The sequence below is a fragment of the Ixodes scapularis genome, unplaced genomic scaffold (assembly GCF_016920785.2).
Source record: "Ixodes scapularis isolate PalLabHiFi unplaced genomic scaffold, ASM1692078v2 PGA_scaffold13__105_contigs__length_92229423, whole genome shotgun sequence".
NCBI classification, from domain to species: Eukaryota; Metazoa; Arthropoda; class Arachnida; order Ixodida; family Ixodidae; genus Ixodes; species Ixodes scapularis.
Window position 1 is genome coordinate 63,130,468 of NW_024609839.1, and position 26,100 is coordinate 63,156,567.

Genomic DNA, 26,100 nt, shown 5'->3' on the forward strand with positions numbered 1-26,100 from the left:
AGCCGAGCATCAGAGAACCGCTATAGGGTTACATTTCGGTGAAGAATCAGCACGCGGCGATGCGTAGTTTATTTTTGCAGCGAAAAATGAAAGCCGTTTACAACTCCCCTGTAACGCCGGATTAGAGCGCAGCTCTTGAGGAGGAGGATGGAAGGGTACTTACTAATGAGGGATAGGTGACTCCCTGAGGCCACCTGAACTCAGGGGGGAAGGGGGTCACGTGACCTCACGGGGGGGGGGGGGGGGGGGTTACGAGAGGGCAACTCTCATAACCCTCGTGACCCTCACAAGGGTAAACCTCATGACCCTCGTGAAAGTAACCCTCGTGACCCTCATGAATGTAACACTCTTGAAGGTAACCAACCCTTGTAACCCTTGTGAGGGTAACGCGATTGTGACCCTCGTGAGGGTAACGCTCGTAATCCTTGTGAGAGTAAATCTCGTCACCCTCACGAGGGTAACCCCAGTGACGTCATTATGGGAACTTCCCATAATGCAACGCGCGGTTACGCCGATGCCGACGGCGACGCCGCTCAAGCCGGAAACGGGCGCCTAAGGACCGCGCTCTAAAAAAATTAATGTAATCCTTAGAGGCGAGAATCTCTACAATGGGAGCTTGGCGAACGGGAAGGCTGTAAGGATGTGTTGACCCCAAAGGAAACAATTGACTATGACGTTTCATCATGCTCAGTTCACATCGCACTTTTTTTTAGGCCTAAACATATTTTCAGCTCCGTGACTGGTCGTGCGCCCGCTGTTGAGTGCAGCTATTGGCTGATCCCAAGTGTTCTGCGGTAAAGTAAACGACTCAGATTTCTTTGGGTCTAAAGTAAGAAGGGTGCGACAGGTTCTGTTGTTGCCATAGTACAGGACGTTGAGTAATATTTAAACTTGAGGAAGAAAACGAGAAAGAATGGAAGTTTGTGTTTGTCCGTCCTTTCTCGTTTTCTTCCTCAAGTTTAACTATCCATACCAACCCGCTCGTTCTGTCCCTACTTGAGTAATATACTTCACGATTTTCTATCGCCGCCTTATATCCGTCCGGCAGATAAAATATGCAAGCAGCTCTAGAAGAGTTCAAAGGAAGTTTCGTTCCACAACGCAAATAGATACAGGACCACTGTCCCTCTTCGCTTCTTGCTTCAAGGACGCCATCTTTGCCTGACATGGGGACAAAGTGACAGAACCTTACATCAGAAAGCTACCCTAAGAACAAACAGTTAAAGAGAAGAAAATGCTCATCCTGAAGGAAAAAAGTGCCACGATGTTAAGAGGAAAATGCTTACAGAGTCTGTCGGAACACTTTACCTTCGAGTACCATTTACCGCAGTCACGTTTGAGTCACGCGGCATGGATAAATAATACAAAATCTTCTTTAATATCTGCTCACTTACCGACGCACGTCTTTCCGTTCGCAGTCAGTGAATAGGCGGGTGACTTGCAGCGACAGCTGAAGGAACCAATGTGATTAATGCATTCTTCCTGGCACCCACCGTTATTGGCCTGACATTCGTCAATATCTGGACGACGAAGAAAATTCGAACAAATGACGGACGTCACTTTCTTTTACACATTAAATTTCCACGGTGTCGGTGACCTTCGGGGTTAAAAAAAAGGTTTCGGAGAAGAGATAGCGCTCTCACCTAAGCACGACTTGTGGTCCCTACCGAGGTCGTAACCATCCGGGCACTGACAGCGGTAACTTCCAGGAGTATTGACGCAACCCTCGTCACAATAGCGTCTTCCTTCAGCACACTCGTCTCTGTCTTTAAAGTATTTAAAACAAAAACGGTCACACTTGCGTACTGTAAACGACTTTATTTTCACGGGTACCTGATTTTCGCGACTTCAATAATATCGCGAAAAATAGAACACGCTAGGATGTTTTACTGCGGTAACAAATACACAGCACACAACCCCCTTCATCCGCGAAATTTCATACTCCCGAAGTATTAAAAGAAACCACAGTTCGCAGAATTCGGGAAACATTGAGCCGGCGAAACTAAAGTCGTTTACACGCTCGTCGCCTTCAGGTTTCACCCGGAGTATAAGCTTAAGGGGTTATGAAACGATATCGGCTTCGAGTGTTTCTGACTTTGCAGATGTGTGCTGGCCCTAGTTTGGCCAAAGTATGTACTCGCACAGACCGCCACTGATTCAGAATCTTGTTCGTCGCGGTCAAGTTGCGAGGATCAAAAGGGACTGTTTCTTTGAGTCTTTCCTTCGCGAAGCTTATCGATGTATTTGCGCGATCGAAATCGCCTGCCTGACGACAGTCCAGCGCGACTCATGTATTGGACACGAGAACTTCGTGAGCACTGGACTTCGGCTCGTAACAAATAATGAATGCGTCGACGGACACTCGCGTGGTGGCTCGTGTCCAACCACTGCGGTGATGACAATAGCCTGACTCTAACAATACCTGGATTTCAGCAAACGCTTTCTACACTTGCAACTCCAGTGCGCGGCTATGGCTAACGTTGGCGGCATAGGATAGGCACCAGGTCACGTGGTCGCTTGTTCTGACTCCGAGATGAGGGGATGAAAGGTGCTCATATTTCTTGAATGTTTTTTTTTCGACTGCCCTTGCCTAGAAATAAAAAAAACTAAAAGAAGTTTATTCAGTTACTAACGTGAGCGAGTGATTCTAAGTTGCATTTAGCGAAAGTTAAAAAATCGTTTCACGACCCCTTTAAAAATCGGTGCTGCGTACGTTGAGATGCATTACACCTTAAAAAAGACGTCTGAGCGTGGCTCTTCCCCCGTAGAGTACGCGGTGGCCAATCAAATAGATTCCAACTGAAAGCGACAGAAAAATGACAGGGACACCAAAACGAGTCTGACTGGAAAACAAGACCTGCGAAGGTACCGCTACGGTACGCGGACCATACACGTTTAAAAGTTGAAATTTAACGCGGTACCGAGTATCTAGAGGTACGTCCTAAACGGCGATTTTTTTTTCCAAGATCTATTATAATGACGAGACGTGATGGGCATTGCGAAAGACAGTTTATGCTAATTATGATTCCTGTAGAAACATGCTTCTTTGCGCGTTAATAAAGCGGACATTTGTTTTTTCTCAATGTGGACTGACCTTTCATGCACCTTGCAAAATTCAGATTCCAGACATCCCCAAAATTAGCCAAGGGAACGTAATATACGAAAGAGTTTGATGTCTATTTGCGGCGGAACTTGAGTCGAAGGTGGTAAACTATTAAAAATAGAGTAAAAGTGGCGCCCCCGGATTTCCTATGCCTTATACCGGATTGTAGTCGTCTGCACATCGGTTTATTAGCTTGCTCCCGGATGGTCGTAGTAGATATATTAAGTTAAAAGTAATAATTACAGCGATCATCTCGCTCATCGCCAGCCTTTGCTATTATTTGTTAGCGTTTCTGCGTTCAGCAAGACACCAGGGAGCGAGCTCATACCAGCGTGCATCCTTACAATATATATAGTTTTACTTAAAATTTGCTCCTGCAAATTACTAGGTGGGGACAGTAGTCCGGTATATGAGGCACATTGCACAGGAGAAAGGTCGAGCTCATTGTGCCTGCGGAGATAACGAGCTTTCAAACCAAACCGTTTGTACACTATACCCGTTTTCACCTCAAGAACCATTGGGTGATTCCACGTCAATTCATGCAATGATGGTCCGGGTCATATTTTAGATATTTTTCTTAAAAATATATATGAAAGCCATGTTTTTGGGAGGCACATTCAGCTAGATATGAACGCCGTAACAATTTTTTTCGCTGAGATATGAAATAGAGAAGCTTAAGGCGTGGAAATTGAGAAGATTTCACAATGCTACTTTGCACAGTCGTCATTTCCTTATCGAACCTTTCACAGCACCATAACTTTCTTAATAGGTTTTACAAAGGTTATACAACACATACATAGAAAATTAAAAATATCCATAAAATATTTCAATGCAAACAAAAATATCAAACATGGCACAAAAACGCGTTTTAGAGACATATTCACAATTTTTTTGCAAATAAACCATCTTTCATAATACTTCACAAAACATATCAAAATGCGCGTATTTAAATATTCTTTACGAATATATAAATATAATATGCCCACCCTTAAACATATTTTTGTTATCAACGCGGAAATTCGGCTGATTTCTCAAAATGTGGCAAGATTGGGCGTCGATATTTAAAAACTCCATCTTTTATTTTCTTTAAACTCTCCTTGGCACTTTACAGTGACTTGAACTAACCTGTGATGGCAAAAGATTGAGTAACATATGACCTCCAAGCGGGAAAAGCTACGACAAACCTTCACTCGGAGCGAGCCGACGTCTTTGTCATAGCGGCTTTGCCGCACAGCACCAAACGTTTTGAGCGTTAGTTATGGCATGTATTTTATATTATTAAAATTCTTTTTTTCATAAGGGCTGAGTATTAGTGACGCGAAAATGGACTTTGAGCTTGAATACCATTAATTAGCTTACAATTCATATGAACAAAACGGCCCCACTGTGCGAATTCGCTAACTATGCATAGATAAGCTTAAAACTCTCAGTTATGCGAGTGGCCATATATACATCCGGCCTCTCGGCATATGATGACTTCCACAGATGAGAAGCCTGGATTCTTCTCACAGGTTTAATGGTGGTACACTCTGCTTGCTTTACCGCACGAAACTCTCGAACCCGTTCCACAGACAGGTGGAACATGCAGACATTTGTTACTTTCTTACGTAGCACTTCCACAAAGTCTTTAGCGGTGGCAATCGTTGAGTTGAGCGAAGATCTCAACTTGGTGAGCGTTGGTTCTTCCACCTACTTCATCACAAGCGCTTTCTCCGTGTCCAGTGGCTGAAAAGATCCATCTTGCCGAAGAGTGCGGCTTCCGAGACAATTCGTGGAATTGAAAGCGATTCTTGAAATGCGCCGCCGCTCCGTCTGATACAAAAATTATTTAAAAAAAGACTGGGAAATGAACATTAACATACTCTTTTATGGCCTATGTGGCTAGAAGAGCGTGAGCTGTGTCATGTTTCGTGTACCATCGGTGACAACGGCAAAGCTTTGCGTGCCTTGCGTGGACGTAACCACACTTGTGGAGAGAGACACTTGAGTTTTTTTTTCAATGAAAACTCTGCACTTCGGTTGGAAAGAGTACTGTCTATTTTTCCGCAAAATCGAAGTGGAACATCACTGCCTTGGGTGGTAAGGCGGTTCTTGTGTCATGTATCAGGCTTCGTTCAAGGTCAAGGATGTAAGAATGCCTCATATACATTTCGCTCTCCTATTGCCGCAGGAAGGCAGAAGTGTCCATAACCTTTTTGACGAGAGCGCCAGCGTCCCATAACGCGAAACAGATCTCTTGGTCTTCGTCGAGATGAAGCGACTGCAGCGAGATGCTCTGCGTTTTTGGGCACTTTTCGCAACGGCGCAGAAAGCAATCGTTTTGTGGAGCGCAGAAGAGGTAGATGCGCTTGAGGTCGTCTTCAGTAAATGTCTTCTTTGGGGCATTTGTTATTGCCGTTAAAAGCAACTGAAAATTGACGCAATATATGCATGCGCACACCTCGTGCTCGGGACTTTTTTTTTTACCCATTTTGGTCGTAGGGAATAAAATTTGGAGATGCCTAGTTCGGGTTGGGGATGGTCCTTCCTAAACAGCTGGTAAGCTTCCTTAATAGAGCGGGTCATAAACCTTTTTACGACTTTGAACATGTCGTTGATCATGGCTTTGACGACGTCCTTTTTGTCGGGGCTTTGAACAGAGCATGCGAGGTCGTCGCGTGTGTAGTACTCAATTGCAACCCCCACGTCTTCGGCATTCGCCTTTTTCCCCATGTAGGGATCAGGGGTTGCCCAAACACCACCTTTGCGCTTCAGTTTTCATGTTTGATCAATCATGTAGGCCGTCGCACCCGACACCAGACGCAATATTGTTTTCTTCCGGATGATTGGTGGCAGAAGCACGTACAATCGCTTGCGTTCCTGATGGGAACTACATGCCTTCAGCACTTCGCAAAACGCGTCAAACCACTCTGCGCAGTGCTCACAACTGTCTTAGAGTTCGAGAGTTTCGTGCGGTGAAGCAAGCAAAGTGGACCACCGTAAAACCTGTCAAAGAAATCCAGGAAACTCATCTGTGAAAGTCATCATATGCCGAGAGGCCAGATGTATACATGGCCATTCGCGCAACTGAAAGTTTTAAGCTTATGTATGATGCATAGGTAGCGAATTTGCAGAGTGGGGCCGTTTTATTCCTGTGAATTGTAAGCTAATTAATGGCATTCCAGCTCAAAGCTTCTTTTCACGTCACTAATACTCACCGCGTATAAAAAAAGAATTTTAATAATATAAAATACATGCCATAACTAACGCCCAAACGTTTGGTGCTGTGCGACAAAGCCGCTATGACGAAGACGTCGGCTCGCTCCGAGTGAAGGTTTGTAGTAGCTTTTCCCGCTTGGAGGTCATATGTTACTCAATCTTTTGCCATCACAGGTTAGTTCAAGTCACTGCAAAGTGCCAAGGGGAGTTTAAAGAAAATAAAAGATGGATTTTTTTAAATATCGACGCCCAATCTTGCCACATTTTGAGAAATCAGCCGAATTTCCGCGTTGATAACAAAAATATGTTTAAGGGGGGGGGCATATTATCTTTATATATTCGTAAATAATATTTAAATACGCGCATTTTGATATGTTTTGTGAAGTATTATGAAAGATGGTTTATTTGCAAAAAAATTGTGAATATGTCTCTAAAACGCGTTTTGTGCCATGTTTGATAGTTTTGTTTGCATTGAAATATTTTATGGATATTTTTAATTTTTTATGTATGTGTTGTATAACCTTTGTAAAACCTATTAAAAAAGTTATGGTGCCGTGAAAGGTTCGATAAGGAAATGACGACTGTGCAAACTAGCATTGTGAAATCTTCTCAATTTCCACGCCTCAAGCTTCTCTATTTTATTTCTCAGCGAAAAAAAATGTTACGGCGTTCATATCTAGCTGAATGTTCCTCCCAAGAACATGGCTTTCATATATATTTTTAACAAAAATATCTAAATTATGACCCGGACCATCATTGCATGAACTGACGTGGAATCATCACCCAGTAAAAAAAGTTCGGCTCCTCGCGGAGCAATACTAATTTCCCTCGTTACGCTGAGAATTGAGACATATGTAGGTGTATTTTAGATTAGATATGTGTTCTCTTATCAAGAGGTGCACGTTTCAAACGCCAAAAGCATCGCTTCTTCCTCCGACGACCAAATTTTGTGAGAACTTCTTCACGCGGCGTAGGAACATGGAGCAAAACTTCCTTTTTTCTTGAGGTGGAAACGGGTATAGGTGGTTTCAAAAGATGTTCTCAACATGACATCCGGCTTCCCGTTTGGTTTAAGAATAAAATAATCGCACAGGGAGTTTTTTTCTTTTTTTAGATTGTAAAGTTAGGCTTGTTTGTGGGCGCAAGGCTGTCGAGTAGCTTGGCTTGCTCATACAAGAAATAAATGTACCCAGCTAATATTTCGCTTAAGAAGGTTTCGGAGGAAAAAAAAAATATACGCACCGATACATTTTGTTCCATTTTTAAGAAAACCGCTTTGGCATATGCATGTATGGCGGTGATCGGGACCGTACAGGCACATATGTGCGCAACCGCCGTAGCCGCTTCCACAGGGGTTAGGACGAAGCGTCTCAAGTGAAACGTCATCTTGATGAGAGTCTTTCAATTTAGAAAGAAGGCACAAGTCAATGAATTTACCAGAACAATAGTTAAATGCGTCAAACTGTACTTCGCCGAACGTACAGGCATTGGGAAAAGTGAAGCCGTGAAAACACGTTCATTCATACTGCCTTCATTTTGCATTAAAAAAAATTGTTTTTTTTTTTGTTTTCTTTTTTTACTAAAGTTTATGTTAACCCGCGTCCTTACTTTCGCGGCGGCGCGCGACCGATAAAGCTAACCCAGAGAGGAATCACTCTTTTAGTGTAAGGAGCTTTTTTTTTCTAAATTCTTTTAAGTCTGCTGTTAAGAGCCTTAAGCTGCAGTCCGATTGCTAATACATCATACAAAAGACGGTCTTTTTAGATTTACGCTAGGTGGCTCAAGCTACCGCCCGGTACAAAGGGTATAGCCATTAACATCCATCCACGGTATTCGCCGCAGACATGATGACCGAAATATTTGCACACACGACTCAAGTATATTCGAAGCATGCTTGCGTCATATATACAGGGTGTTTCACGAAAGGTGGATAAATTCGATATTGCGAAAACTACGCATTGCACCAAACAAAGGCTGGTTTGGTTTGGTCCTAGGCCAGGGGCCTATTTAGGAAAATTATTAAAGCTCGGACTACTTAGGTTGCTAATTATTTTCGCGTAAATAATGTTTTTCAATATTGAGTTTAAGGGCATGGTTTCGATTAGCACCTTGCTGAGCATCATCGAAAAGCACTAAATCAACACATTACAGAACAATAGAAGGGACGTATTTTATGGCTTTCTGAAAAAACCTAACAACTTTGACGTGTTTTTAAGTTTTGGTTTGCGATCGGAGCACTTCACGGCACCGACGGCACCGCACCTGTGGAGAAATAGTGCAACCAACCTCTGCTGCGCTGTCCACGCGCAACGCAGCAGAGGCTGGTTGCACTATTTCTCCACGGGGCGCGGTGCCCTCGGTACCGAGAAGTGCTCCGATTGCAAACCGAAACTTAAAAACCCGTAAAAGTTGTAAGGTTTTTCAGAAAGCCATAGAATACGTCGCGTGCCTTCTATCGTTCTGCAATTTGTTGATTTTGTGTTTTTCCATGATTTTCAGGAAGATTCTAATTGAAACCGTGCTCTTAAACTCAATATTGAAAACATTATTTACGCGAAAATAATTCGCAACTTAAGTATCCCGAACTTTAATAATTTTCCTAAATAGGGTCCTAAATAAAACGACACAAGCCTTTTTTTTTTTTTTTTTTTGCTGCTATGCGTAGTTTTCGCAATATAGAATTTGTCACTTTCGTGAAACACCCTGTATGTAGGATACGTGGATCATGTTTGTTGAGCGTTTTCGTATGACCAATGTTCGAAAACGGTCATGCAAGAAACAAACCCGCCTCAGTGTTTACTGACTGTCCTTTGCATGATGTATCAGGAGTGTGACCTCGGCTTGTATCGAGGGTGCATCGTTAATTTATTTATTTATATTAAAATTGGGCAGTCTTATTAGAGAGCAATTGCGAAGGACGTATTAATAAGTGAATTCTTAAACAAAAAAAGCAAAAAAAAAAAAATACATCGGCAATGTTAGCAATCGAAGCGGGGAGGTGGTTCCGAGCAATTGACGTTCGGAGTATAAAAGAACACCAAAGAGAGAACGCTTTTAGAATTGGGAATACCCATCTCATGAAGACGATCGATGCGGAAAGAGACGTAAATGACGGCTTTATTATTTTAGGGTAAAGCACGTTGTTTAAACATTCTACGAAAAAAAAGAAAGAAACAAATGAAGGGATTTTGGGTCTGTGCAGTAGAACCGGCCGACCTAAAGAGTTTTCCGTGGAATACCTATAGGCTCGCACGCGGCGATGGTTGGTTAGGACGAAGCGTGCAGAGCGGTTTTGGAAGGATACATTCGAAGCCTTTTTAGTGATGAAAGGCCGAAGGTACCCGTGGCAGCGAAGAATTTTAAAGGCTCGTTCGCGCAATTGCGACTGCTTACGACCGAGTGTGATACGATCCTTTGTGATCTCTGTTTTGAGAGGACACACCGACGCCAACTATCGGGTAGCCATGGATTAGTCGTGATTTCTGTGTACTTTCTATTTCTTTACGCCACATGCCTCCACTACTAGGCTGATACTCTTCCGACGACGTTATAGACGAGCATTTCTCACGGTAGTACGTACGTTTCATCTCGGAAATACTGCAAAACATACGCTCTAGGGAAATACAGCTCCATGGTGAGCTCACACGTGGTGTTCGTGTGCCGGTGTGCTCTCTCGTGATAAGATATCGCTAGGGGTCGTTACACGCTGGGTCGCAAGCAGTCGCAAGTGTGTGAACCAGCCATAAGTGTGGACGGATCAGTGTTCCGTACACATTGATACAAAGTGACATTCAGTAAAAACGGAGCAACGGAGAAGTTGCTTTCGAAACGGTATATATCTCACCTGTGCCGTTGAGACATCTGGGCGGCGTCCCGTTCCACACACTTCCGTTGCAGGTCATGGGTTTGGCAGACGTGGGCCTGAAGCCGCGTTCGCAGAAAAACACAAGTCGATTCTTATTTCTCCTCAGAATCGCAAAACCATTGCGCGGGGCGGGCGGAAGCTGACAACCAAAGAAGCTGTCGAATTGGCTGCGCCTTTCTTCGGCAGAGCGACGACGTACGTCCAACGCTAAGCTCCTCTTCTCGCAGTAAGGATAGGGCGTTGTCCTCGGTACCTCCGGGGCTCGAATCACCTCCGTGGCAGTCGTCCCTCCGGTACCATCTAGATACGAAGAAAGCAAACAAACGAGCCCGGGTGATTCAGTCACCAAGAACTCAACCTCGTAGTCTCAAGGCTCATCCATCGTACAGAAGTCACGGAGTTTCTCTGCAGACATGATGACGATGACATAAATATCTGTCGTCACGCCTCAGGCATGTTCTAACCATGTGTGCTTCATGCAAGATGTATACTTCGAACATGTTCTGCAGGGAGTTATTTTGCATGACCAATATGAGAGGACCATCGTACAAGAAATGAGACACATCAAGACAGGTTCTGCAGGCCTTGTTTTGTATGATGTATTAGCAGTGCGATCGCGGCTTAAGAGGACACTCGTTTCGATTCCAAGATCATCATTTTATAGTGACAACTGCCTCAACGGGCTCTAAGCATCATGAAAGAAACAACGAAATTACATTTATCGGCGACCGATTTTCCTCTTACAAACCTAATCACCAGACCGGGACGTGCGCCTCTTCTGCGCCTTGGAGCAGGCACCAGGGGCCGCCGTCAGACGGCGTTCTGGAGCAAGAATTGCTGTGATTATGCCTCCCACAGCCTAATTGAGACAAACATGTCACAAAACAAATCTCCCACGAAAAAACAATTTTTTTTCTAGCAATATTTACGCCACAGGACGTAATTTAGTCGGGATCACAACTTCTCCACATTTGAAATTCCCGCTCTTTCGACGCGCGCGGACTGGCTGTAATATGTCACTCCTGGACGCATAACAGCCACTCCATGACGTATAATACCAGCTTTGTGGCGCGCGATTTAAAACGGACGAAATAGCCGCAAACTAAAATCAGTCTCGCGCAATAAATATTGCTGTAGAATATTTTTTTGTTCGCGGAAAAATTGTTTTGTGACATGCTTGTTCCAATTAGGCCGTTTAAAAATACGCCTTTTTTTCTTTGCAGTTACCCTTTAAGGTTTGTTCACACTGTTTAGCTCTACATAAAATATCGCACATTTTTGACTATTGAACAGTACAAAGTAGCGCATTGTAGAGTGCCTTCATACACACGCGCGCTAGCGCATTGTGTTGTCTTCTTCTTTCGTTTTGTCCGTGTCTATACATGACTTACACGCGACGTTATCGCGTGCTGCTCGTGGTCATTTATACTTGTTCTTGCCGAGAAAAACAAGTCCGAATAAGCGAAATCTACGCTGCAGAATGCACTCGCTCAGTAGCAAGGCCCCTGAAATAACCGCTGATGTGACGTGAGTGCAAGCCATATATAAGGGCCGACAAGTTTTCAAAGATTCAGCACGGACTCGCCCAACAGTCAGCATTGGCACATTAAGGAGTTCTAGTAGATTGTTCCGATACCTCGATCCAATAACGATACCCGATAACGATACAACGCATGTGCAAATGTGTCGGTGGAATATCGGGTACTATACATAATTACTCTACATATCGGGTACTATACACAACTAGCCCAAGTATCCACCATATCGGGTACTGTTAGCGGAGTTACAATCTAAAAAAAAATAACAACGGCGTTTTTTTTTTTGTTTGTTTTTTTTCATCAACTGACGCTCTTTCAAGGAGATACGAGAGGAAGAGAGAAACTAGCTGTTTTCTCCTTCTCTAGACAGACGGCAGGAAAATTCTTCCTTCCGGCCTCACCTTTTTTTCGGTTTCGTTTTTGGGGCACATCGTACACGTTATTTTAATAAACGCCATTGAGCTGACTGAGCGTCAACGGTAACGAAGGCTGCCTGTAATTCAGTCTCCCAGTTCAAACACACAGAGCAGCTCGGTTCATCGACACTTTTACCGCTAATTTTGCCAAATGAGCAAACGAAGCCTTTAGAACCCGCGAAATTCCAAAGCAGTGGCAGCGGTGCTACGCATACACAAGGCTAAAATGGCCGTCTCCGCAACTTTGCGTCCAAGTCAGACAGGTTTTTCTGCCAAGTAACGTCTAGTCTCCTGCGCTACGTTTCTATCTGTTTCGTGTTACCGAATGCCATCAGACAATAAACGCGATTATGTATTCCCGTGAGTCACCAACATCTCCATTGCAGTGTTGTGCGTTGCGAACGAAGTCTAGAATATCGTCGTCGATGTCTCTATGTGTGTTCGCGTACCAGTGATGTAGCCGCGAGGCGAGATTAGGGCCGTGTTCCAAAACTTACTGCATCTCACTCAGGGTCAAGATAATATATACGCTGGCGTTCGAATATCTATCTGCGTCCAGCGTTGCTCCTCCGTCTTGTCAGATGACATGATCCGCCTGAGTAACTTGGATCCATTCTAGCAATATTTTGAACACCTCCAACCGTACACATAGGTGTGCGGTCGGCGGTTGACATTCTGCTTTTCAAGAGTTTAATAAGCCCGCTTCAGCGATTATGGTGCCATTGATCGATCGGCAGATAGTCATGTCGGAACGCTGAAAAGTAGCTCCGATCGTATAGTGACCAATGAAACTGTCGTCTGGAATGCCCTGTTTGTCCTCTCCCCGAAGCGATTGGGCTTTCAGGGAATGACTGAACATGCTTGAAATATGACGGAACCGAAGCACGCCAGTGTATTTCCATTTGGAATATTAGCATTGAAGAAAATGACACAGAACGACATATTTGGCGCTAGTCAAAGTTGCTTTGTGCTATAGCCGGATAGTTTTTACTCGACAGTCGGCTTGTAGCCGAGCCCCCAAAACCTACCTGCCCCTGTTCTCGCTTTTTCTTTTTGATTTTCGTACACGACGTTTCCGGGATCTACACGTGGCTGCCAAAGGACACATGTTTTTAACCACCTTAGGCTATTTAGTCCCTTTCTCTGGCCAAAACGGCGTTCGTGCAATTTATTTAGATTAAATTGAACCCGAGATGATTAGATCGAGCTCTAAACGCGCTTTAATTTCGAATGTGTATTTTCTAGTCCTCTTAACGTTGCCAAATTCATGAGATTTTGACGAATCAGGGTAACCGTAAAAATATTAAACTGACCATGGGTCAGAAAGGGATCACTTCGAAACACCCAGTGCTCCGTTTTCGAACTAGCTAACCGTACAAAACACTCTCTTTCAGCTGAGGAGTGAATATCCCCCTAACAGAAGTTAATTCACGACGATCACTGCCGCCACACACGAATATCACAAAAAAAAAAAAAAATATTATGATAGAAAAACTGGCGTCTCTCGCGCCACCCTAGGACGTCCTTTGTGGGGAAGTAAACACACGGCTGCTAGGAACCGGAGTGCAGCGTGTTGTTTTATTGGCTGTCGCAAAAAAACGACAGCGTGAACGTTCACTTTTTACCCCTGTGCCGTTAAAAATATCTTCCCATCGATGGCATCAGTGAGAAAAAAATTGACACGCTTATGACATTATTTATTTCTAAGATGACCATTGAGAATATCTACACCTTCAAAACGATGAGTATAAAAGGCGAAAACGCAGTGTGCAGTGTCATACCCCTGCCAGACGGGCACCTAAAAGGACCTTTACGCCAAAGGCCTTCAGGATTTTCAAATGACCTTTACGTTCTGCCGTGCCAGACGGCACAAGTAAATGTCATTTGGAGGATGTTTACAGCGATTGAACTCCCGCAGCTCGTTCAAACGCATAAAGCACGTTCACGCCTGAAAGATAATATTTCCGCGATATAAATATTTTTTTAAAGTTTTTCTAAAGCAAACAAAATATTAAAAAAAACAAAATGACGAGTTTAGTCGAGTGATTACAACAATGTCTGCTTTATGCCCATGCACAGTGGTTTTTTGGCAATTAGCGGCAACCCTGAGCGTCGCCCGCTCGCTCGGAGGGGCGTTGCCAGGTTCCCTTGCTCGGTCCTGTTGCTCAGTGCGCGCACTCCTTCCCGTTCTTTACGCTTTTGCCCTGTTCAGTTCGGCGTCGTGCTCGCGCTCGAGTTTCAACGCAGTTGCCCCAGTTTGTTCCTTCGATGGATCTTCCTCCCGATGTTGATCCGGCTACGATGGACCCTGCGTCTCGTGTCGCGTTCCTGGTGTGCCTGCGCAACCACCATGAAAGTGGTTTAGCATCGCTGAATAGTTCTTTGTCGTCGATCACGGAGGCTTTGACGTCGATCAGCTCCGACGTTCAGTCTGCCCGACGAGAAGCTGATTTCCTCGAGGAAAGGCTTCTTGCAAACAGCCTGGTCATCGCTGCAGCGACAGCAGGAGAAACGACCATGCCGCGGAGCGTCCAAGCGTACTTTCGGGGTGAACGATGGTTTGAGGAGACGCTACCGAACCTGCCGGAGAGCCACTTCAAGCAGGCTTTCCGGGTGATGCCGGCGACCTTTCGGTACATCGTGGACGTTTGTCGGCCCCACATGGAGCGCCAGGTCACCCCTATGCGCCCCACTATATCGGTCGAGAAACGAGTTGGAGCTGCGCTCTACAAGCTGTGTTCTAGCGCGGAAGACAGGACCGTCGCCCACTTGTTCGGCCTGGGGCGGTCAACGGTCAACGATAATTACAAAGAGTTCTGCCACATCGTCGTTTCCGAGCTGGAGCGCGACTGGCTCAAGATGATGACCGCCGCCGAACTCCCCGACCACGTCCGCGAGTTCCAGGCTGCCCTGGAATTTCCGCAGGGCATAGCCGCGCTGGACGGCTGCCACTTCCCCGTGTCGCCACCTAAGGTCAACGCCAGCGACTACTACAACTACAAGGGCTGGTAAGTACACTAATTAAAACAAAACAAAACAAAAATAGCTGCGTTTAATGGATTTCAGTAGAGTAGATTGTTGGGCTAGTTCGTTTTGGAACTTGGAATACATTTTAGCGCTCAAAGCACAAGGACACAAAGACGAGAATCGCACTGTGGCGTCCGATTCTCGTCTTTGTGTCATGTTTTCAGCGCTAAAATGTATTCCGCGTTTAATGAGGTGGAAATGACGAAACATTACCGAAACACGAGATGCTAGCAGGTGATTGTTAGCTTGTCATTTTCAATAATGTGCCGTGCTAGCTCTGATAATGTGTAAAAATTTTCTTTTTGAATCTACAGCTTTAGGAAAACCCGAAGCCTCACGTATTATGTGTGAAAAACTGACGCATGCATTGTATTTTTTTCTCCAGGTACAGCATCATTCTCCTGGCCCTTGTAGACCACCGGTACCGGTTCCGGTACGTCAACGTGGGGACGCCAGGGCGGTGCCACGACGCGCATGTCTTTCGGAGGTCGGCACTGGCCAAAATTCTGGAAGGGCCAACGTTTACAACACCAATGGTCACCATCAACGGGACTGCCGTGCCGCCACTGGTTCTCTGCGACCAAGCCTTTCCTCTGACGTGCAACATGCTGAAGCCATACGCACGCAAGAATGTCGCGGGACAGTCTCCGCAGGAGAAGTTCAACCGGCAACTTTCGTCTGCACGTAGGGTCGTGGAGAACGCCTTCGGCAGGATCAAGGCACGGTTCCGCTTCATCATGAAGCGGCTGGAGTGCGACGTGGACAACGCCCGCTTCGTTATACGGGCTTGCTGCACGTTGAATAACATCTGCGAGCACTTCAACGACGGCGTGGAGTCCCAGTGGCTCACCGAAGTTGGCACGGAGGCCCGCCTCTACGAGCAGCCAGTCTGCAACACGGATGCCGTGGCAGGCAATGGTTCGAGTGTCCGGGACTCCATTGCTGCCTACCTTCACCAGCACTAGAGTGAAGAGCGAAGCAAAGGCCCTTTCGAGTTCCACCGGAACGAAGGCCCTTTTGAGGACCAGCAGAGCAAAGACCCCTTCACCACCACAGAAGAAAAGGCCCTTTTGAGCCCCAGCAAAGGCCCTTCTCAGGGCCAAAAAAATTTGGCTTTAGAGCTGACTTCTTTCGATGCCTCCTCCCGTTGTCTCAAATGAAGTTAAACCGCAGTATTTATTTGAACATTTCAACCATTTTTCAGTTTTTATCTTTTTTTTTTATGTCTGAATGAAGATGGTAGAGGTGTGCACGTTTCAACTTTGATGCCCCATCTGGCAGGGTAGCACGAGACACGGTTTGGGCATAAGTTCCAGGCCGAAGGCTTCTCAAAAGAGAGTTGAAACTTTCTTTTGAGTCACTAACATAGTACTTGTGTCCACTCTGCATTCCTGTCTGGCCTATCAGTACTAGATGTGGAACTTGCTAGGTACTATTGGTGAGGAGATCAAGGCCTGCGTGTTTGCTCCTCTAAACATAATCAATAGTAGATCCCTTTAGCACCCTTTAGGTAGCCCGGATGAGCACCATCGTCTGCTCCATTGCCTGCTTCAGTGGTCATGCTCAGAACGAGCTCACATTAACAAGCTGCTAAGACCGGCAACCAATAGTGTCGCGAGAAATTACATTAGTAGGCTGCTAATACAGGCAATCTTGTAGTTGTCTTCACATTGCAAATAACTGTGGAAGCTCTCTATCGCACTCTGCAGTCGCGCGCACACAGCTGTGGCCGCCAGCGAACGAGACGTAGTTGCGACGTGACCCATACTCTCGTCAAGCTTCGGGCTGTTTGCCGCTTGGGGCGGGTCAGGGATCTACTAACCAAAGGTCATGCGAAGGCCTTGTCTTCTAAGTGGTATTGCTCCAACTTATTTGTTGTCCCCACACCTCGGTGTTTACCCGACACGTCTGTGGACATGCCCATAGGCCTTGTGGTCATGTTCGCCTCATTTTCTGCAATAGAGCGCAGGGTAGTGTAACATACAAATACTAACACGAAACAGTCACGTTTATCGTTGGTGCCGGATCTCTCCCGAAAGCAGTTGTCGGAGAATGCGAGCTTGACCCACTTCGGCTTTTGTGCCGAGCTGGGCATATGCACCTTGCATGCTGCATTCTTCATGCAGGCCGGAGTAGAAACAAAAGAGCCCCTCGTTCCCCGCAAGCAACCGAACACAAACTCCAGCCAAACGCTGACGCAGCGTTCGGTTTCGTCAGCCAAGCGCTGGCTCATTGTTATTTCTCGTCCCCATCTGTGTAGTTCTAAAGTTAGTCACTTGGGGTGTCAGGGTCTGATCTCCTCCCCAATATTAACTGGAGATGCTGGAGTTTCGGAAAGATTCACTCTTCTCGCTCCAAGTCAAATTTGGGGGCTTTACATGCCAAACCAACGATGGGCATCTGGCACGCCCCAGCGGAGGATTGAGGATTAATTGTGACCACCTGGGGATCTTTTGACTATACTGAAAGCTTGGTTACACGGCGCCTCCTCTGCAATAAGCCTCCGTCAGATTGCGGGCACCTCGGCCGGGATTCGAACCCGCCACATGGGATCCGTAGGCCACCACCCTCGCCTCGGAGCCACCGAGGTGGCTACCCTTCTCGCCCTGTCAGTCACTATAACAGCGAGACACAGGAGTGTCACTTTCCATAACATTTTTCTTTTGTGTGTGGGTGGGGGGGTGGGGGGGGTAGTATGAATATTAATGCGTAGTAGAACACTTGGAATTGTGCATGTTAACAATAAAGACATATCAAATACCATAGCTAGATGAATAATTGCTCCAAAGTACAACACAAATGTGCTCCATCCGCTTACTTTGGTGCTTTATTTAGAAAAGCGATCATCGCCGCAGTCAGGTCTTCCTGCGCCTTCGCAGCACGTTCTTGTTGCTTCAAAGCACGTTCTTGCGCTTGCAACACAAGTTCTTTCTGAAGGAGCTCCCGCTCCCGGAGCTCGAATTCCTTTGCTCGAGCGGCTTCAAAGCTCAAACGGCTCAATTGCTGCCCTAATGAGGGCAGTATTAGGGTGCTGAGCCCTTTTTTTTGGAGGCGCCCTCGCTGGCACGGACACGCCGTTGCTGGCAGAGGTGCTTGCAGCGCAGCTGGTGCTCGCGGTGCTCGCCCTACTTGAGCTTGCGGCCAAGCTTTCTCCTCTGTGCCCGCTCAAATCTGGAGCCTCGAAGCCGACTCCAGCGGCTCCGACATCATGTGAGTCGTCTCCCATGTCCATAGGTGGCTCCTCGAACACCTCGCCATCCTCTGCACCTCCATCCTGCAAGCCTGCAAGCAACTGAGAAAATTTCCATACAATCAGATATTCATATTAAACCGCAATTCAGGTATTATAATCCATCTCACAACAACTTGGCAAACTTTGGAAGCTACACCCTCGTGATTCCAAAAGTGCATCGGTGTGAGGCATGTTGCATCATTGAACAGATGTACCATCACTTTCGGACGCACGGGCATGAGGAATCTGCTGTCATCTTTGGCTTCTTCAACTCCTTCCTTAACTATATTCAATGAACTGACACCCATCCACCAACTGCTCGCTGAAGAACTACCTGGCCACCACCTTTTGTCAGAAGTCTACCAATTACACCACTGGTTTTGCCTATATTCTGTTTCACGATAACTTGGCAAACTGTGGAGGCTACGGCTCCTGCGACCCAAAAACAGCGTTGGAGCGAGGCATGTGACTCTATGTCACGGGAGCGTTTGTGTCACTGCTCCAAAATCAAGACCTGGAGGAACTGGCTGTCATCTGCTGATCAAAGGTCGTCTGCTGTGAAACCAACCAACTTCAGATGAACATTCACCGGCGCAACATTGCCATCCGCTAGAGTAGTGAGCTCTTTGGAAACAGTTTATGAGACAACCATACGTTCAATTTACTAGCGAATCTGTGGTGGGTGCTAATGCCACGGCACAATGCGATGTTTGAGCGGAAGTGGTGGATTACACGGCTGCAATCGTTCACATATCATTCAAAAGCCATATTGTTCCTGGGAAAGGGTTGATCCGTATTAAGTATCATTGGAAAAAAAAGTAACATGTCTACATCTTCCGTGTCATGTAGTGTGGCGGACAGAAGGGTCTCACTGCAACACTACTAACGGTAAAAGAAGCCTAGAACAACTTTTTGTCACGGACAATGCTGTTGTTGTGGTGGTAACGAGGCTTAGCTCCGTGGCCTCGATTATGGAGTGTTGTCACGTGCCTTGCTCAGACACTCTTATTGGGTCGCGGAAGCTGCAGCCTCCACAGTTCGCCAAGTTATCGTGAAACGAAGCATAGAGCTGCTCTATACAGCAGCCTTAGCTCCCCGAAGTAACAACACGAGGACTAACTTACCCGACAAGTGAGAGACCTGCAGTCGCCTGCTCCACTTTCGGTATCGTCACCATTGCATTGCCGATGGCCCGTCTAGGAACCTCCAACGAGGGCACATAAAGGACAGTAGCCATTCTTCGGAAGCGCTAGTGTAGCCTTTGAGGTATTTCCTCTTCTATTTGATGAAGGACGAGTCCCAGTTCATGCAGAATCACTGGATCTCTGACAGGTAGGTCGGAAGCAGACGACTTGTTTTTCGTATAAGAGCTTGCCGATCTGTTTGTAAACACGAGTTGGTGTATGTAGGAACCGTTGAATATCTAATAATACAGAAACCTTGTTATGAAAGATTGATATCACCAGCCGACCTGCACTACTGCAGGCGTTGCACGGTCCAGGCAGCTCTCTACGACCAGGCTGCTGTTGTTGAGCGGTAGCGACCCCATGAACCTGTGGATGGCGAAGTAGTAGGCCCAGGTCTGCTTCCCGGATCCCGTGGTGGTGCCTTCCCGTGCATGTTTCCTAAATATTAAGGCAGCTGTAAGTGTCACATTCATGTAGTTCCGTAAATGTACATGCAACACTCACAACACCTAATAAACAGAAATCGCTTTGCAAACCACCTTCAGATTGAAGATTGGCGCACACATGATGCTACCTGTTTTACGTGGCTTGCATGTGACGTCATGGCATTGTGCAGGTGGCCAGTTCTACTTATTATTGCTCAAAAAAACAACCTCAGTGGGGTGGAACATATGCTGCAGAAGGGACACATATACCAGCTGCCACAACAGCAAGTGGTATGATGTCAGTGATAACCATGTATATAGTGCCAGCACATAAAAATCAGCATGTTTTACTTTCTAATCGTATCGCAATGTCAGGTTAGACCTTCTGTGGCATTGCCTGTTATTGCTTACAACACACAAATACATATAAAATAGTTGAAGTCGAAGGGATTGATGGCTGTTTGAAGGAAACTCAAAAATCTGTTTCTGAACGTGTCGGACTAAGACTCTACAAAGGGGGTCGAAGCAAGCGCTTTAAGGGCATACGGATCCCACTGCTTCTGGGTGGAGTTTTGACGGCAACCTCTGGGCTGTGTGAAGCGCCTCAACGAGGAGGGGTAAAACCAAAACAAGCCACAACAAGAGTTGTCATCACTAAACCCGACTCTGAAAAATGCGGTACTCGGTGTCTTCACTGCTGTCGACGCTGAGAGCACTGCTGATATCTGTCGAGTCCGACTGTTGCGCCAATCAGACACCTTCGGGTCGCCGTGGGAAGGAATTTAATGTTTTTAATTTCTGACTGTTTACTCAAGTTTCTTCAGTGAATTTTTTTGTACCCTTGATGCACGTTCACCGACACCTTTATGCAAAATTGTAGCTTGATACGTTTAGAAACCGATTTATGCCGTCCCTTCAAAAAGTCATCGATCCCTTTGACTCGCCCTGTAGATTTCAACGGATTTTGCTCCTAGGTGAGTTTAGCTCTTCAGTACCGATGTCTTATGTGGTTTGAGCCTCGGAGATCATGAAACATGGCAAGTCAGCTGTGAAGCTTTGAACATTGCTGCAGGCGAAGACGGCTACTCAAAACGCGTACGAGCTACGCAAAGGAGCGGTGGCCGAACACGGCACGCGAGACAAACACTGCAGGTAGGCGAGCCCTGTCTTTGCGCGCCGCGCAAATTGAACGGTCGTCCCTATCGGCACTGTTTGGCGTGTGTGTGTTCGTAGGATTAGCAGGTTACACCAAACGTGTGAAGTTTTCCTTACCGATAAGTGCTGCACAGATTCTCGATCTTGTTGTGGACTTGGTCCCTCGTCGTTCGAAAGCCCAGGGCCCCCAACGCTTCCGCGATCTCGGCGTAAACGGCACCGTTCCTCTTGGCGCGACGGAGGTCCTCCAGCCGATCCTCCCAAAGCCGAATCAGCGCCCAGGTCGCGTCGACGCTCCAATGGACGCGCGGCGACCCCTTCCTACTCGTCGACGCTCCTCCGTCGTTCGACATATCGCACGACGCGAGAGATATAGAAATATATATACAAAACAAAGATTAAATATATACAGTACAGTTAGTAATACACTATTAAAGGATGATAAAATATAAAGTAGAGAAATAAAAGCTAGATAACTATGGTTGTAAGAAAAATCGAAAGGGGGAAAACCGAAGTGCCGAAGCGAACGATGCGAGCAGGCGAGCAGCGGGACGACTACGCCTACTAGATAGCTGGGGCCATGGGTACAAAAAACTATTAGTAGAGCGAGGTCTGTACAGATTATACGTCAAACACGCTCTTTTTTAATAATAAAATTACAAAAATATTTATTTTAGAAATCAGTACGATCTTTATTTTCAATCCGCGTCTCTAGTGTAGACCGCTGCTGACGAGAGTAGGCCTTTAGCAGCCGTAAAGGAGTTGTGGGAAATCAGGTTCCCGAAAAGGACCTTTACGCTAAATGTCATTTGAGCTGCCGTGTGGCACTGCCTAAATGACATTTACACTAAAGGTCCTTTGGCGTAAAGGTCCTTTTAGGTGCCCGTCTGGCAGGGGTATCAGTGAGGGGTGTAGTGTGCGTTCATGTTGATGTTTGTATGTGTTAAGCGCCGTTCACACGCATACGTCGTGGGAGGCTTAAAAATCGGTCTCGCCTCTTTCGGTCGTACTTGGTTGCAAGAGTGTGAACGGGCATTTATATGCATGTTCTTGCTATTAGTGTACCGTACTGTATATAGTGGCACGCGAAGTGTTTATGTGCGTATAATACGCGAAGTGTTTATGTGCGTATAATAAAGGTGTCTAAATCGCAATGGTACAGCAACACATTTTTGTGGACGATGAATTGGCCAGTACCTAGCGCCATCTAGCCTAGACATTTGCAATTACTCTACCTGTGCCTGCCATCTGGTGGCTAGCGATTTCATCTTCTTTAACGCTTCGGAATGTTTCTTGAACGGTGCAATGAGCCAAGTAGGCTGCTTTGAACGAGCCCTTTCGGGAACAGCGTTTAGTTTCACGAATGGTTTACCGCTCCTCTCTGACGCGCAGTGCTATCGAAGGAAATGTGTCGCGGTGTATTGCAAGCGAACACAAAAAACTACCCGAGACTGCGGTGACGACAAAAAAAGAACAGGTAGGAGGATCAAAAGAACCACAGACACACACACGAGAGCATTGGCAGCAGTGTGGGACGAGAGGCTTAACATTGTTGACCCATCGCTTGCTCGTGCGCGGTCCCTGCGGCGATGACTGGATTTTTTCTTTCGGTTCATTTCACTTCTGAAATGTTTCAGCGTTCTTTTTCAGACAGTCAGCAGCTCACACACAACGCAAATTTACCGAAATCGGAGCCCGTATAAGGGAAAGAGATGTCGCATCGGAAATTCGGAGCCGGTTCATTCGAAAAGTGTGGGGAGCTGCGGGACTGCGCCTAGTCCCGCGGTTACGGGGATAATCATAAATATGAATTTGATATTTTCAACTTTGGTAACGCGTTGAATATTACGTTTATATTATATATATATAATAAATTGTACAAGACTGCGCTTTTAAAACGTATATTAAGGTCGAATAAACGTGCACAAACACCAACGCGCCGCTCGAGAAGAAACACTTTTTTTTTCACGTCGATAGCAGAAATTTGCTTAGTAGTTGCGCCATGGCCTTCCTTCCTCCAACATTGTGATGTAACCACTCGGAGCGCTACGGCCTTATTTCTATGGGGTGTTGCTCCGCCCCACTAATAAGAAAGAAGAAAGAAGACACATCTGTTTTCGGAGAGGCACTCCCCCTCAAAATCATGACCGCAGACCCGACGAGCTTGAAGACGCAAGTACTCCCTGCGCAAAAACACAGTGTGCAATTCCGAGAAAAAGTATTGCCGACACAATCAGTGATGGCGCCAGCTGACAGCTGGATTTATGACATGTTGATGGCTAAAAAATTGGGGAAAATACATCACAATGAAAATCCCTGGAAAAAATATATTTCTGGAGATATCTGGAAAAACTCCTAGTCTTCAATATTATGGTGCCTGAATTTGTTTTGAAGCCCTGATTTATTTTTGAAATGTTCATGAAGAACGGAAAGAAAAAAAGTGCTTTTTTCAAGCAAATTTATATTCTGTTAAAGATTTTAAACGTTTAAGATCGGCAAATGTAGCGCCAGAGTACTATTCACTTTTTTATTATCTTTCTAATAAAGCCATTCCCACGTCCACGCGTTCGGTGGTTGCTGAAAAAAAAAAAAAAACCAAAACCTTGCCATTGGAAATGCATAGGGCTCGCGAGCTGCGATATCCTCTTAATTTTTTTTTTTCGATTCCGACAGAAGACAGATTTTGAGAAAACAGATATACTGAAATGTACTTAGTAGCGACGCAGCCAAACCCGATGCGAATTTTATCAGAGGACAGCACGAACCTAGACAACGCGTAAGTTTGAGTTGCAGGTCAATGAGCACCGCAGATTATGAAGGGCAAGGGTAGACTGCTTTCAAGCCGCATATGGCTAGAGTGCATGATTTTTAAATATTGTATAGGTTATGCAAGTTTTAATAAAATAAAAATCGGAATCGCTCGTGGACAGACCCGATTCATTGACCCAGTTTTTCATTCGTGGCAGAGTCCTGCACAAGTGAATTGAGTCAAAAAAGCAATATCAGTGTGTGGGCCACCTGAGGATTATAAGCGTTTAGCCCACGTCGCCCCTCCGATCGTCATGAGTGTCCATCTTCACCACGAGGCGGCCAAGGGAAACTGGCCACGCGAGCGGCGCTCCGCCGCAGAAAAAGGGCTCATAATTACTTACAGCGCGACTGGGACAAGGACAGACAGAGGAGAAACACAGAAACACAGGACAAGCGCTGAACTAGCAACTGATTCTATTGAAAAGAAAAGACATGTGATGCTGCTTCTGCTCGTGCAGGCATGCCCCTCCGTGGCCCTGACGCTTCTTCTTTCACTCAATACGAAACCGGCCAAGTTATCCGAGATCCAAAAAGCCGATCTCGCTCTTCATCAAAGTCACTGTGGGCTGGCTCACACACAAGGATCCGGTTTGTGTTATGTGGTACGTCTCCATCATTTCTCGGGGTAGTTTGTGGTTGTGTCGGAACATCACTGTAGTCTTGTTAAACAGGGGTTGGCATCCGCAATCCCGGCAATGCATCGCGAGATGCGTGTGAGCGGTTCTTTTCATAGAACTGGGGTGTTCTCGTAGTCTTATGTATAGGCAACGCCCAGTCTGTCCTATGTAGGCACGCCCGCAGGAAAACAGAATCTTGTAGACCACGCCCTCTATGCAGGCGACAAACTGCATTCCGTGTTTGATGGTGCAGCCGCTGTGAGACTTAGGATCGTTATTTCTCGCGCGTTTGTTGACTGCGGAGCACACAGAGCTGAGCTTGTGGCGGGCGGAAAAAACAACATTCACGTTGTATCTTGAGGCGACTTTCTTGAGTCCGTGGGAAAGGCGGTGGATGTACGGTGTGACTGAGGTTTTCTTTTTCTCTTTCTGCTCGAGGTCACGTTGCTCGATCGCGGGATCTGTTTCGTCATTTCGGCTTGCGAAAAAATCGTGAAACACCTTAAAACAGATCCCGCGATCGAGCAACGTGACCTCGAGCAGAAAGAGAAAAAGAAAACCTCAGTCATACCGTACATCCACCGCCTTTCCCACGGACTCAAGAAAGTCGCCTCAAGATACAACGTGAATGTTGTTTTTTCCTCCCGCCACAAGCTCAGCTCTGTGTGCTCCGCAGTCAACAAACGCGCGAGAAATAACGATCCTAAGTCTCACAGCGGCTGCACCATCAAACACGGAATGCAGTTTGTCGCCTGCATAGAGGGCGTGGTCTACAAGATTCCGTTTTCCTGCGGGCGTGCCTACATAGGACAGACTGGGCGTTGCCTCAACATAAGACTACGAGAACACCACAGTTTATGAAAAGAACCGCTCACACGCATCTCGCGATGCATTGCCGGGATTGCGGATGCCAACCCCTGTTTAACAAGACTACAGTGATGTTCCGACACAACCACAAACTACCCCGAGAAATGATGGAGACGTACCACATAACACAAACCGGATCCTTGTGTGTGAGCCAGCCCACAGTGACTTTGATGAAGAGCGAGATCGGCTTTTTGGATCTCGGATAACTTGGCCGGTTTCGTGTTGAGTGAAAGAAGAAGCGCCAGGGCCACGGAGGGGCATGCCTGCACGAGCAGCAGCAGCATCACATGTCTTTTCTTTTCAATAGAATCAGTTGCTAAAAAAAATTGGGTTGTGTGGTATGTTTATACAGCCTAGAACTTGGTCTGCCTCACATGGGCGACGAGGTTCAGCGCTTGTCCTGTGTTTCTGTGTTTCTCCTCTGTCTGTCCTTGTCCCAGTCGCGCTGTAAGTAATTACGAACTCGTACCAACTCGTCCAATTGTCCATTTTGCTAGAAAAAGGACAGTCGCAGTGGATGCGCGGGGGCTGTTGGGATCGCGGCGCAGGCGGTAGCGGTCATTAATGTTTACGTGTTGTTGAACCGGTGTGCTGAGTCATTCCCCGAGACGGGTCGCAACAAAGAACATCCCACAAGTGTTACGTTCGACAAAAATAAA

The 26,100-nt window shown here is 46.2% G+C and overlaps 2 protein-coding genes and 1 pseudogene across 2 annotated transcripts; 1 reads left to right on the plus strand and 2 right to left on the minus strand.

The window, feature by feature from the left end:
- Positions 1-1,238: 1,238 nt before the first annotated feature.
- Positions 1,239-10,225, minus strand: LOC115309310 (signal peptide, CUB and EGF-like domain-containing protein 1). The gene is made up of 4 exons (XM_040217680.1): positions 10,146-10,225; positions 1,644-1,766; positions 1,395-1,520; positions 1,239-1,243 (listed from the first exon to the last, which is right to left on the minus strand). The coding sequence occupies exons 1-4, from the start codon at positions 10,201-10,203 to the stop codon at positions 1,239-1,241; spliced, it is 312 nt and encodes a 103-aa protein (XP_040073614.1). The 5' UTR covers positions 10,204-10,225.
- A 4,054-nt stretch (positions 10,226-14,279) lies between these two features.
- On the plus strand, positions 14,280-16,313 carry LOC120846059. The gene is made up of 2 exons (XM_040217679.3): positions 14,280-15,128; positions 15,533-16,313. The coding sequence occupies exons 1-2, from the start codon at positions 14,389-14,391 to the stop codon at positions 16,110-16,112; spliced, it is 1,320 nt and encodes a 439-aa protein (XP_040073613.1). The 5' UTR covers positions 14,280-14,388; the 3' UTR covers positions 16,113-16,313.
- Positions 16,314-17,961: 1,648 nt separating this feature from the next.
- LOC120846057 overlaps positions 17,962-26,100 on the minus strand; it is a 30,422-nt pseudogene continuing 22,283 nt past the window's right edge.